General features: G+C 45.0%; 2 protein-coding genes and 1 non-coding gene across 4 annotated transcripts; 2 read left to right on the top strand and 1 right to left on the bottom strand.

The window, feature by feature from the left end:
* On the bottom strand, window positions 1–2,270 carry LOC135615255 (large ribosomal subunit protein eL43). 2 transcript variants are annotated; one of them, XM_065113507.1, is made up of 5 exons: window positions 2,136–2,270; window positions 1,084–1,123; window positions 897–985; window positions 354–436; window positions 1–263 (listed from the first exon to the last, which is right to left on the bottom strand). In XM_065113507.1, exons 1-5 carry the CDS (start codon window positions 2,136–2,138, stop codon window positions 200–202), a joined length of 279 nt encoding a protein of 92 aa, XP_064969579.1. In that variant the 5' UTR covers window positions 2,139–2,270; the 3' UTR covers window positions 1–199. The 2 variants fall into 2 exon arrangements, with proteins under 2 accessions (XP_064969579.1, XP_064969578.1); XM_065113506.1 differs by lacking the exon at window positions 2,136–2,270 and having other exon boundaries at window positions 1,084–1,129.
* A 5,932-nt stretch (window positions 2,271–8,202) lies between these two features.
* Window positions 8,203–8,276, top strand: TRNAV-CAC (transfer RNA valine (anticodon CAC)). Its single transcript has one exon. It is a non-coding gene; the product is annotated as a tRNA-Val (tRNA).
* A 680-nt stretch (window positions 8,277–8,956) lies between these two features.
* LOC135615254 (leucine-rich repeat receptor-like serine/threonine-protein kinase BAM3) lies at window positions 8,957–12,532 on the top strand. The gene is made up of 2 exons (XM_065113505.1): window positions 8,957–11,805; window positions 12,123–12,532. The coding sequence occupies exons 1-2, from the start codon at window positions 9,075–9,077 to the stop codon at window positions 12,443–12,445; spliced, it is 3,054 nt and encodes a 1,017-aa protein (XP_064969577.1). The 5' UTR covers window positions 8,957–9,074; the 3' UTR covers window positions 12,446–12,532.
* Window positions 12,533–12,883: the final 351 nt, after the last annotated feature.

Here is a 12,883-nt window from a genome sequence, read left to right as displayed (position 1 = left end):
TTACCACAAATGTTTTCCTAGGCATGCAAGCCAATTAAAGTAAGACTCAGAATTCAGATGTGCCTCAAAGGTACCAACTCAAGAACACATTGTCCAACTATCAAACACCAAATATGGCTGAGCCAAACACCAACTTGCTTAGGATGCACTTCTTCTAATCACCTTTCTACCAGAATTGACTGCTCACTTATTGTCGGCATCAACTTTCGGTCTGCTCCCTCAACCGGCGAATGGTGCTCCTCACGGTAACAGCACTGGCAGTGCTATACAGACATCATGGAGACAACGTTATGGAAGAGCAAAATAACAGAGGCAAATAGCCAGGCCAGAGCACAAAAGAACAACACACTTACTTCAAGGTATAAGCACCACCCGCCTTCACCTTCCCACAATCCTTGCATCCCCAAATCCCAACTGCTTTTCTTTTCACAGCATACTAGGAAAGTGCCAACAAGAGCGTTAAGATATGTTGATCAGTAGCAGCTACAAATTTATGAAAAAGAGATTAAAAGATACAATGAAACACCAAACACGGAAACAATTTATGCACCAATTTAATCAAGGAACCATACATTCAGCGAGCTCTTCATGATAGCAATGATGAAGAGCACATGACCATAAAAAAACCCACAAACCATACAGAAACCACATGAACTCATATGTTAGACAAAACAACAATCCAACACAAGCTAAGCCAAAACTTTACTCATGACACAAATTTTAAGGCATTGAATCACAAGATCCATATAAACAAAATTTTTAAACTTCAATGATGTGTTTCAGGAGAAGGGAAATGTAGAGCTCGGTCAACTTAATTGTTTTTTATAACTAGGTTGTACATGCAATGCAATGTGCCTAAATATGACCAACCACACTCAGTTGAAAGAAGTTTGTACCTTTCCACAGAATTCACAGAAATACTTTGCATGCTGCGAAACTTCCATTTTCTTAATTTGCTTGCGCAAACTGGCACCATATCTGGTACCTGAAGCCAAGAAATGTGACTTAGATAAGCACACAACTGGTGAATCTATTACGTAGAAAGGAGAAGAAATTATTGAGCAGATTCAGAGCACAGCATACCATATTTTCCAACAATTCCAGCCTTCTTGGTGCGCTTCGTCTGCATTCAAGTCAAACAAAAAGAAGCCATGATCAGGAGAAAGAACTAAATCAGCTTTTAAATAGTTAGTGTTGCTGTTCTAGTCGATTCCAAGCACTGGTACAAGTCCACACCAGAAAAGCTGCACTAGTCACCAATCTAGATTAGCCAACATTTAGAACTAATGTTGGCACATAACAAATAGCATATGGCAAGCTAATCACAAAATAAATATGAAAAAACCTCCTTCATTTGCCCTAAGTTTCTGCACTGGCCCTTTATGACTTTGGAGATACATACGATCCAAGGAGAAACTAGTCATAGACTCTCAAAAACCAACATATGACAAGTTAGAAACACGCTTTTATCGAGACTTGAAGTATCTTTTGAAGCTGCATAGTTAGAGATGAGTTTCGACTACAAAGGTCTCTCTCTCTAACCAAATGCATTATAGGAGATGGACTTATATATCTATAATTGTCACTAGTATTTGGCTTTATTGGATCTTCATTCAGCAACTTACTTTTAAAAAATTGCAATCAACATAAGTTTTTTTTTTCATTTAAACATTAACAAAAAAAATTGAAGATTCCTTAAGAATATTTTTCTTCAATCACATAGATTCCATTCCTTGCATCAAATCACAAAGCCACTCCCCAATGCAAACACTACTAAGTCTCGTTTAGTTCTCTTATGAAGTTTCACCATCCCGAGCACCTCATCGCACACCATCTTGACAAAGAACACCACAGATGTAAGAAAGGCAAACCTTCATGTCTTCCTACCAAATCATAACACTAAATCCCATATTTCAACCCCTTCTCACACTCCAAAATTCAATTTTTACAGAAGCACTATCCGGTCACTTGCATGCTTTTCAATTATTCTCCGACATTTTCCAAACCATGAGTACTACCCATCAGGCCTCCAACCCCTCTACGACGTGTAAATGAGCAAGCAAACGTAACTACGACAGGCAGCAGAAAGCACTACGACAGGGCGCGAAGGATAAGGAAGAGATCAAAGAGCATACCATGGTGCGGGGAGACGGGAGACTTTGTCTTCGCTCCGGCGAAACCCTAACGAGGAGACGAGCGCGCCGTTCCCCGTCGCCGCCGCTTTCTTTTATAACCCAAACCCTAATCGTTTCGATCGGTCGTTCGATCAATCGCAACCGTCGGATAACCAACAATTGTCGTTGATATCGGGTGCGCTGACCGTCCAATTGACGGACATATCAAAGAGCGTCCCTTAGTTTTCGATTGATGGACTCAGTAGCTTCGTTTCATTTCGTTGTTGTTTAGTTTCGTAAATGAGATGAACCTGTTATTTGTTCGATCAATCGTAGCCGTCGGATAATTGCCATTGGACGTTGGTATCGCAGACGCCGACCGTTCGATTGAGGTATATCAGAGGGCTTTCGAAGGCTTAAATGGGCCGATAACGGGCTGAGTTGTCATCCTCATAAATACTTCATATATAATTTATTTAGAAGTGTTGTGTGTTTTTTACATGACATGAGTGAGTTCTTTGCGCTCTCTCTCTCTCTCTTTTCTGGGTTGTTAGATTATAGTAGGAAATTTGGCTTATGAATCTACTGTGATGCAAAAATAATACAAGTAAGTTTTAAAGGTTTTTTATTAGTTGATAATTATAAGTAAGGAGAATGACTAAGTTGTTTGATATATCTAATCTCACGAGAAGTTGTTTCGTTAATTTGATGAGTTAACAATACTTAAAATCCGAAGTAACAAATATATGTGCTCATCTAGTCTTTGTATATTATTATTGATAGAAATAAAATACAAAGGAGAAGAATGCATTGAGTTGAAACAACACAATACTCCCTCGTAAGACGGTGCTTCTGTCAAGAACGTTAATCTTAGACCGATGTGATGAAAGCGAGTTGCGGGTGAGAGGCTTTGTGAGAGAGTCCGCTAGTTGATCAGTCGTATGTACGTGAGAAATACGTAGTTGATGTCTGACAACTTGTTCTTGCACGAAGTAAAAGTCGATGGCTATGTGTTTCATCCGTGAGTGGAATACTGGATTAGCATATAGATAAATGACTCCGACATTATCACAATATATTATAAGAGTAGAGGTGATACTGATGTCAAGTTCCTTGAGGAGATTCATAACCTAATTGAGTTCTGCAGCAGCGGTAGCTATGACACGGTATTCAGCTTCAGTTGTAGAACGTGCAACTGTCCTTTTCTTCTTAGAACTTCAACTGATTGGGTTAGATCCAAGGAAGAGAATATACCCTGATGTGAATGTTTTGTCATCAAAATTCCCTGCCTAATCAGCATCGGCAAAGGTGTGGAGATTAAGGGGGGAATGTTTATGAAAAAAGAGGCCATGATTGATAGTCCTGTGAAGATATCGTAAGATTCGTTTGACTGCAAACCAATGCATAGTAGATGGTCGATGCATGAACTGGGATAGTTTATTGACCGTAAATGAGATATCTGGATGGGTGAGAGATAAGTACTGTAAGGAGCCAAGGACTTGACGGTATTGAGTTGGGTCTGTAGTAGGGCTTCCATCACAAAGTTTGAGTGACTCGCTAGTAGACAGAGGTGTTGTAACTGCCTTTGCATCTTACATATTTGTTTTAGATAATAGATCTTGAATATACTTTCGTTGTGATAGGAAGAGCCCGAAAGATGTATATGTTGCTTCTACTCCTCAAAAATAGCTCAAGGGTCCTAGATCTTTAAGGGAGATTCGATCTGCTAAATGCTTGAGGAATGCTTTGATTTCCATAGGATTGTTGCCTATGACAATAATATCATCCACATATACCAGAAGATATATTATATTGCCACTTTGGTGATGGAGAAATAAGGAGGTATCAGACTTGGAGTTGATGTAGCCAACTGATGCCAAAAACGAGCTAAGTTTGGTGTACCAAGCTCTTGGAGCCTGATGAAGTTCATAAATAGCTTTTTGTAGTTTACAAATATACTTTGGATATTGAGAGTGGATGAAGCCAGGAGGCTGCTGCATGAAGACATCGTCAGTTAGGGTCCCCTGTAGAAAGGCATTGTTAACGTCGAGTTGACGTAAATGCTAGCCTTGTGAGATGGCCAAACTTAGAATAAGTCAGATTGTTGTGGGTTTAACAACAGGGCTGAATGTCTCTGTGAAGTCAACATCAAGTCGTTGATGAAACCCTTTGGTCACTAGACTTGCTTTATATCTGGCTACGGATCTATCTAGGTTCAACTTAATTCGAAAGACCCACTTACACCCGATGATATTTTGTATGGGATGAGAGGATACAAGGGTCCACGTAGAATTATGGAGGAGTTCATCATATTCTTCACACATGGCTTTATGCTAGGATGGAGATATTTGGGCTTGAATAATTATGGTAGGTTTAGTGGTCTCTGACGAGAATGTTATGATGGTATGTAGGTCAAGGATTTGTCATGGTTTAAAGACACCACTTTTGGATCGTATTGTCATTGAATGTCCAGGGGCTATAGGGTGTGTTGTAGGTATGGGCGATAGAGGTTGAGGGACTTCAGTGTCATTGGTCCCAAGAGAGGATAAAGGTAGCGACTGTGATTCCGAGGGAATGCCTTCAGTCATATGAGAACCTAGCGAAGAAGGGATAGGCACAATGGAGGGGGTGAGGAGCTGTTACACCAGGAGAGTGAGAGAGTGTGAATCCTGAAGAGAAGGACTAGATGATATTATGGGAGACTCGATTGACGGGATTGATGGTGTACTCCAGTGATGTATATGTGATTGAGTAGGTGGCACAGTATGAGACTCAGGGTTGTGAAATGAAAATGTAGTCTCTATAAAAATAACATGACGGAACGTAAAGAATTTTCGAGGTTGGGGTTTATAGCATCGAAAGACATTATGGTCAAGGGAGTATCCAATAAAAACGTAAGGTTTAGATTTTGATGTTATCTTATGTGAGGCATATGGACGCAACTATGGATAACATAGACAACCAAACACTTTAAGTTTTTGAAGGTTCGGGGATTTGTGAAATAATTTTTCAAATGACGACTCGTACTCAAGGACTGGAGTGAGCATACGATTAATAAGGTAGACAGTAGCTTGAAATGCTGTAGTCCAAAAAGTTAGTGGCATAGAGGCTTGGTATAGGAGTGTGAGACTAGTTTCAACTATATGTTGATGTTTATGTTCAACAGAGCCGACGAGTTGAGGAGTATGTGGAGGTGACTTGAGGTGTTGTATACCACAAGTAGATAGGCAAGATGTGAGGACTTGATATTCGCCACTACCATCAGAGTAAACAATCTTAATTTTAGACTGAAAAAAGTTCTCGACCAATCTTCAAAAGTTGGTAAAGACTATTGAAATTTCAGATTTATGGTGAAGAGGGTATAACCATGTGTATTTGGTGAAATAGTCTACGAAAATAATATAAAATCTGAATTTGTCAAAGGAAATGATTGGAGTGGGGCCCCAAACATCAGTGTAAATAACTTCAAGGGGTTTAGAGCAGGATATGGAGGATTTTCCAAAGGGAAGTATGTGACTTTTATTACTTAAACAAGCATCACAATGGGTTATGATGTTATTGGATTTAAGCATAGGAAGAGAATAATGGGAAAGCAGTTTTTGTTGAATAAGAGTTGAGGGATGACCAAGACGACGATGCCACACGTCAATTGGAGCTACGACCGAAGAGTAGGTAGTGGGTTGGGTGATTTATGGAACCGACGACCACTCGTAAATGCTATCTTTACTCTGGCCTTGGACCAAGGATGCCCCCGTGCTTAAATCCTTAACAAGAAAGGAATTAGGAAAGAATTCAATTAAGGTATGTTTCTGTTTGTAGAATTGAGAAATAGAAATGATGTTTCCTTTGATTTGGGGTGCACACGAAACATCATCTAGCGTAAATGAAGTACTATGTGAATAAAGCATTGTGAAACCGATATGAGTAATGGGGAGTTCGTTACCATCACCGATGATGATGTCTTCAGTTCCGCCATAGTCGTTGTGGATGGACAAGTTTTGTAAATCAGAGGTGATGTGATGAGATAAGCCAGAATCCATAATCCAATTTTGATCACCAGTAGTCAAAGTAGCTATGAGATTTGCATGAGGCCAATGCGATGGAGGAGGTAGTCTGGATCGAGTTCTACAGACTTTTGCAGAGTGGCCAACTTTGTCACATAGCTGGCAGACAACTCTTCGTTGATTTATATAATCAGGATGCCAAGGATGAGGATAATTGAAATAGTCGCCTTGATGGTTGCAATTGAAATGTTGAGAGGGTTGAGGAGGAGAGGTTTGTTCGGAGCTCTTGTTATACCGGTTGCTCTTTTTCTTAGGTTTTTGACTGACTTGAGCTATAATGGATGGTCTTGGCAACCTGTCCTCATGCTTTAGATATATCTCATAGGCAGTCAACTTATCATAGAGTTCTTCAAATGACACTAGTGAATCATGTGCCCGTATTACTACTGCCAATTCCTTGTACTCATCTCCTAGGCCGTTTAGGATATGGACAGTAACTTCTTCATCACTGAGGGAATGACCTATCAAGGCCAAGTCATCGATAATAATCTTTATGTTGTGTAGATAATCAACAACAGTACTTCCCTCTTATTTTATCTTCATGAGACTGGATAGAAGACTAAGCATGCGAGTGCAGGAACGATTGGCCAGGATGGTTTGCAACTTGCACCAAGCTTCGACAGTAGTGTCACATGAAGAAATGAGTGGGGCGAGGGAACCAGCGACCGAGGCTTGAATTGCTTGAAGGATGAGATGATCCTGGCATAACCATATTTTGTGATCTGGATTTGGTACTGGACTGGATGTGCCTGGGATGTTGAGCATCGCCGGTGGACAACAAAGAGAGCCATCGACAAATCGTAGAAGATCATAGCCAAATAATAGATTAAAGAATTGATCACGTTATGATGCGTAGTTGTCACCGTTGGATAATTTGAAGGGAATGAGAGTGGTAGAATTGATAGAAATAAGGCCCGTAAGGGAAAAGGTACTATGGTTTCCTACAGGAATGGTAATTGGAACATTAGATGAGGACATGTTGGACATATATAGGAGCAAAGTGGAAAAAGTGGAAGTATGCAATGATTAGATGGGTAAAAAAAAACTGCTGAGGCCACCTGTACCGATCACTTGCCAACTTTTGAAGCAAAAGGTTTGCTACACCTTGACAAGTCTTCACTAAGGCATTAATGACAAGCAAGCAATGAAATCCATGCTACCACTATTCATGATGCAGTTGTAGTTGTTGATGTTGCCGCAAGCAACAACGACTACAGTAGCAGCGGCACCACCGTCGCGTGTTGTAGCTTGCAGGTCAGTGAGATGTTGCAACTTACAATTTTGGAAGAAGCCGACGATGCTATGGGCGCAGTCCCACTTTGGGAGAAGCCGGTGATACTGTGGGCGCAGAGCGATCGATTGGCAATGGTTTTCTGTTGACAGATTTCTACACGGTCGTGAATGAGATTAAGGGAGAAGGTTCTTTGAGAACTTCTCTGCTTCTGCAGGAAGAAGGTGGGGGCGCTGATGTGCTCTTGCAGTGGTGAAGGATATGATCTGAAGTAGCGAGAGTGGTAGTGGAAGAAAATGATGGCAGCAGGATCAATATCACTGTAGTCGCCGGAGTTAGAGGTCACACCTATGGGGCTGTTGTAGTGCAGTGTAGGTGTTTGGTGACAAGATGTAGCGGTAGAAAGATATGGCAACTGGGTTCATGGTGATGGGAATTGTCGGAGGTCAGGTGCAGAAGACATGCCTAGCTCCGACGAGAACAGGCTGCAGAAGGAAGGGTAGAGCCTTCAGAAGGCAAGAATAGCTCTGATACCATGATAGAAATAAAATACAAAAGAATGCATTGAGTTGAAACAACATAATACTCCCTATTTATACATGTTAGGAGAGAGAATTTTCCTCAATAGATTTATGACATCTCTTGGTTATTGTTGAGGTTGTTATCACGAGAGATCTTTAACTGTTATCAATTATAATTATTTGATACTTGTGATATATTATTGATTTGATGATTATATTATTGATTCGAACCTAATTTGCATTCAAAAATTATAACATAATTAATATAAACGGTCTGGGTGGTGTAGTTGGTTATCACGCTAGTCTCACACACTAGAGGTCCCCGGTTCGAACCCGGGCTCAGACAGACATATCCTATCAATTATTATTTTTATAAAAAAAAACCTAATTTGCATTCATCAACAGACCTTTGGCCACATGCATCTATCTATCGGTTGGTCTTCTTATATTTGAAAGAAAAGGTTGCTTAGGTCGAAGAAGGTGAATCAAAAGATTGTAATTTTTGCCTCACTTTTCTACTGCAGACCGTGTTATGTTAGAAGCCAAGAAAAAAAGAGGATCAAATTGCCGGTCGGTGTCACCTCTGTGTTGTTTCAGAAGGGCATGTTCTGCGTTGTCTGCTGCTGGCACACCACAGCAATTTGAATCTGGTGCTACCACCACCACCACCTCTTTGATCCATGACCATCGCAAACTGGACTTTTGTCCCCCTCAGTTACGACACTGCATTCCTTGATGTTACCACACTTTGGTCTTCTAAGGAAACCACCGCCTCCTCTTTTCAGCCTTAGCTGATCGTTTCAGACATATCCTCTCTCACTTTCTCTTCCTTAAACCCATGGATGGATATGGGTGTCATGTTGTTTTCCCAATACTTCCTCCATCCATGCTTCCCTGGATAATAACTATTTGCTCATGTAAACGGAACGATCTCATGTCATTACGTAGGATTTTTTAGCTACATGTTTCATGTAATGACAGTGATATGAGAAGCTCAACCACATTAATGGAGGAGGAGGAGGAGGAGGAATGCATGCAATGAGACACTTGTGTGACCAAAAAGCCACCCTTCAGCTTTAAACCCTTTTTTGATCCCCGAAACAAGAGAAAGAAAGGAGAAGAACCCAAACCCATCTCTGCTTCAATGCTACTCACCATCATCCTTGGATTCTCTCTCGTCCTCCTCCGCCCTCCCCCCATCTTATTATATCCACCTCCTCCTCTGCCTCATAAGCCTCGCTCCATGGCTTCTTCCGCCCCACCAGCCTTGCTCTTCCTCTCCTCTCTCCTGCTCCACCTCGCCTCTGCTTCCTCCACCGGCCTCCTCAGCCTCTCCCTGAGAAAGCAAGCTTCCATCTTGCTCTCCATCAAGCGCTCTTTCCACCACTCCCAGTGTTTACTCCCCAGCTGGAACTCATCAGCCCATGCAGCTCTCTGCGCATGGGATGGTGTGCGGTGTGACGACTCCAATCACCTAGTCCTCGCGCTCGACGTGGCCAACTCTAACTTCTCCGGCTCCCTCTCCCCTGCGATCGCCGAGCTGAAGGGCCTCGCTTCCCTCTCCGTCGCCGGAAACAGCCTCTCCGGTCCGTTTCCGCACGCTATCAGTGAGCTCCCCCGCCTCAGGTACCTCAACATCTCCAACAACCAGTTCAACGGCACCTTGAACTGGAGCTTCTCCGACACGGCGGAGCTGGAAGTCTTGGATGCCTACGACAATGACTTCTCCGGGCCGCTTCCTGTTGGCCTCCCGAGGCTGACCAAGCTCCGGCATCTGGACCTCGGCGGGAATTACTTCTCCGGTGCGATCCCGTTCGCCTATGGAGGCTTCAGTGCCATCACCTACCTCTCGCTCGCGGGGAACGATCTCGGCGGCTTCATACCTCCTGAGCTGGGCAATGTCACCACTCTGAAGCAGCTCTACTTGGGTTACTACAACGAGTTCGACGGCGGCGTCCCGGCCGAGATCGGCAATTTGATCGGTCTGCTCCATCTCGACCTCTCCAGCTGTGGCTTGGAGGGGGAGATCCCGCCGGAGCTGGGGAATCTGAAGAACCTGGACACTCTCTTCCTGCAGACGAATCAGCTCACCGGTGCAATCCCTTTCCAGCTTGGCAACCTCAGCAGCTTGAGATACCTCGACATCTCCAACAACGCACTCACCGGCGAGATCCCCAAGGAGTTCTCCAAGCTCCATCAACTCACCTTACTGCACGTGTTCATGAACCGGCTTCACAGCGAGATTCCAGGGTTCGTGGCGGAGCTGCCCAGTCTGGAGGTCCTGAAGCTGTGGCAGAACAACTTCACCGGATCGATCCCAGCCGCGCTGGGTCGAAATGGGAGGCTTCGCGAGCTCGATCTCTCTACCAACAAGCTCACCGGGCTGATCCCGCCATCTCTCTGCTTCGGCAAGAAGCTGGAGATACTGATTCTGCTCAACAACTTCCTCTTCGGCCCATTGCCGGACGACCTCGGTGACTGCATGACGCTCTCCAGGGTCCGCATGGGGCAGAACTACTTGACCGGATCGATTCCTCGGGGCTTCCTCTATCTGCCGGAGCTGTCTCTGCTGGAGCTGCAGAACAATTACCTCACCGGAGTGGTAGCGGAAGAGCCAGCGCAGAAGCCTGCAAAGCTAGGCCTATTGAACCTCTCCAACAACAGGCTCACCGGGCCTCTTCCCTCCTCCATCGGGAACTTCTCGTCGCTGCAGATTCTTCTCCTCGGCGGCAACGAGTTCGCCGGGGAGATACCATCCCAGCTCGGCCTTCTGAAGCAGGTGCTGAAGGTAGACATGAGCAGGAACAACTTCTCCGGCAGAATCCCCCCCGAGATCGGTGACTGCTCCTCACTGACCTACTTGGATTTGAGCCACAACCAGCTCGCCGGACCGATTCCAGCTCGGATATCTCAGGTTCGCATCCTGAGCTACCTCAATCTGTCATGGAATCTCTTGAGCCAGAGGATTCCGCAGGAGATGGCAAGCATGAAGAGTCTCACTTCCGCAGACTTCTCGCACAACGATTTGTCCGGTAAGATACCGGAGACCGGGCAGTTCGCTTATCTCAACGCTTCATCTTTCCTCGCCAACCCTCAGCTATGTGGATCAGCTTCAAATCCATGCAGCTCGTCATCCTCTCCACGGATCGAACGAGGCGAGCATCACGGTGTCAAGTCCCAGCTCCCTGGAAGATTCAGGCTCCTGTTTGCTCTGGGACTCTTAACATGTTCTCTGGTATTTTCCATCACAGTGGTCATCAAGACGCAATCCATGATGAAGAGAGGCTTCTCCGACTCATGGAAGTTGACGGCGTTCCAGAAGCTCGAATTCGCTTGCGACGACGTCGTCGAGTGCCTCAAGGAGAACTGCATCATCGGCAGAGGAGGGGCCGGAGTCGTGTACAGAGGAACGACGCCGAGCGGGGATGGGATCGCAGTGAAGAGACTGCTGGGGATCAATAAAGGTTCTACCCACGACAACGGGTTGTCGGCAGAGATCCAAACGCTGGGCAAGATCAGGCACCGCAACATCGTGCGCCTGCTCGCCTTCTGCTCCGACAAGGAGACGAACCTGCTGGTGTACGAGTACATGCACAACGGGAGCTTGGGGGAGGTGCTGCACGGGAAGAGAGGAGGGTATCTGAGCTGGGAGATGAGGCACCGGATTGCAACGGGGGCAGCCAAGGGGCTGAGCTACCTCCACCATGACTGCTCTCCTCCCATCCTCCACAGGGACGTCAAGTCCAACAACATCTTGCTCGATCTGGACTTCGAAGCTCACGTTGCAGACTTCGGCCTGGCCAAGTACCTGCAGGACACAGGAGCCTCCGAGAGCATGTCAGCCATTGCTGGTTCTTATGGCTACATTGCTCCAGGTATGCCCTACTGTTCCTGCAATCTTCACAGCTTCAATTTAGTCTCAGACTGTGATGGAATCCGAATGGCTTTGGTTATTCTTTTGATGATGGAGAAGACACACTGAATGAGGCAGCTGCTGCTTTATCCCTGTCACCCTTCTGCCGCCATGGAATCCCATGCTTTGTTTGCTTTCAGTACGCCACCACAACACCTTTTTGACCCAAATTGCAAGATCTGAACTCCATCGATGCAACTCTTGATGTGCTCGATAAGATCAAGACCCAAGACAAGGGAACAGCACGCTTAACCATTTGCTTTGGTTCTTGTGGAACAGAGTATGCGTACACTCTCAAGGTGGACGAGAAGAGCGATGTGTATAGCTACGGAGTGGTTCTCCTGGAGCTCATCACCGGCAAAAAGCCGGTGGGCGACTTCGGGGAGGAAGGACTGGATATAGTGCAGTGGGCGAGGATGAACACGAGCTGGAACAAGGAGGGGGTGGTGGAGATCATGGACCCGAGGCTGATCGATGTGCCGATGGAGGAAGCCATGCAGGTGTTCTTCGTCGCCATGCTCTGCGTGCAGGAGCACAGTGTGGAAAGGCCCAACATGAGGGAGGTCGTCCTGATGCTCGAACAAGCAAAGCAATCACACTGATCTCTCTCTCTCTCTCTCTCTCTCTCTCAAACTGTACTTTCTTCAGCTTCAGATGTAATGTTAGCAGTTTCGGTGTGATTGTGAGCATGATCTAGGAACTGCCATGCATGAACGTTGAATCCAGGAACAGCTGCTCCGCTGCCATGGAGACAGTGCTGGGGTCCCTGTCAACCTCCACAAGGACAAAAGTGAGGGGGAGAGAGAGAGTATGGGAGAGAAAAGCGAGGGTGACCTTTAGCTTTCATCGGTGCTGAAGATTGCCCGCCCTACCAAATAATAGAGGAATGATGCTGCCACCCACTCTCTCTCTCTCTCTCTCTCTGTCTCTGTGTCAGGCATGCTAGCTTGCAGCAGTGAAATGGCAGCACTGTTTTCATGGACTCACATGCATGCAAGTTTCTATTTGTTATTCAGAATAATTAATAAAAATCATTTTTT

Source organism: Musa acuminata, chromosome BXJ2-6, assembly GCF_036884655.1.
Source record: "Musa acuminata AAA Group cultivar baxijiao chromosome BXJ2-6, Cavendish_Baxijiao_AAA, whole genome shotgun sequence".
NCBI lineage: Eukaryota > Viridiplantae > Streptophyta > Magnoliopsida > Zingiberales > Musaceae > Musa > Musa acuminata.
This window is presented reverse-complemented; position numbering and strand designations above follow the sequence as displayed.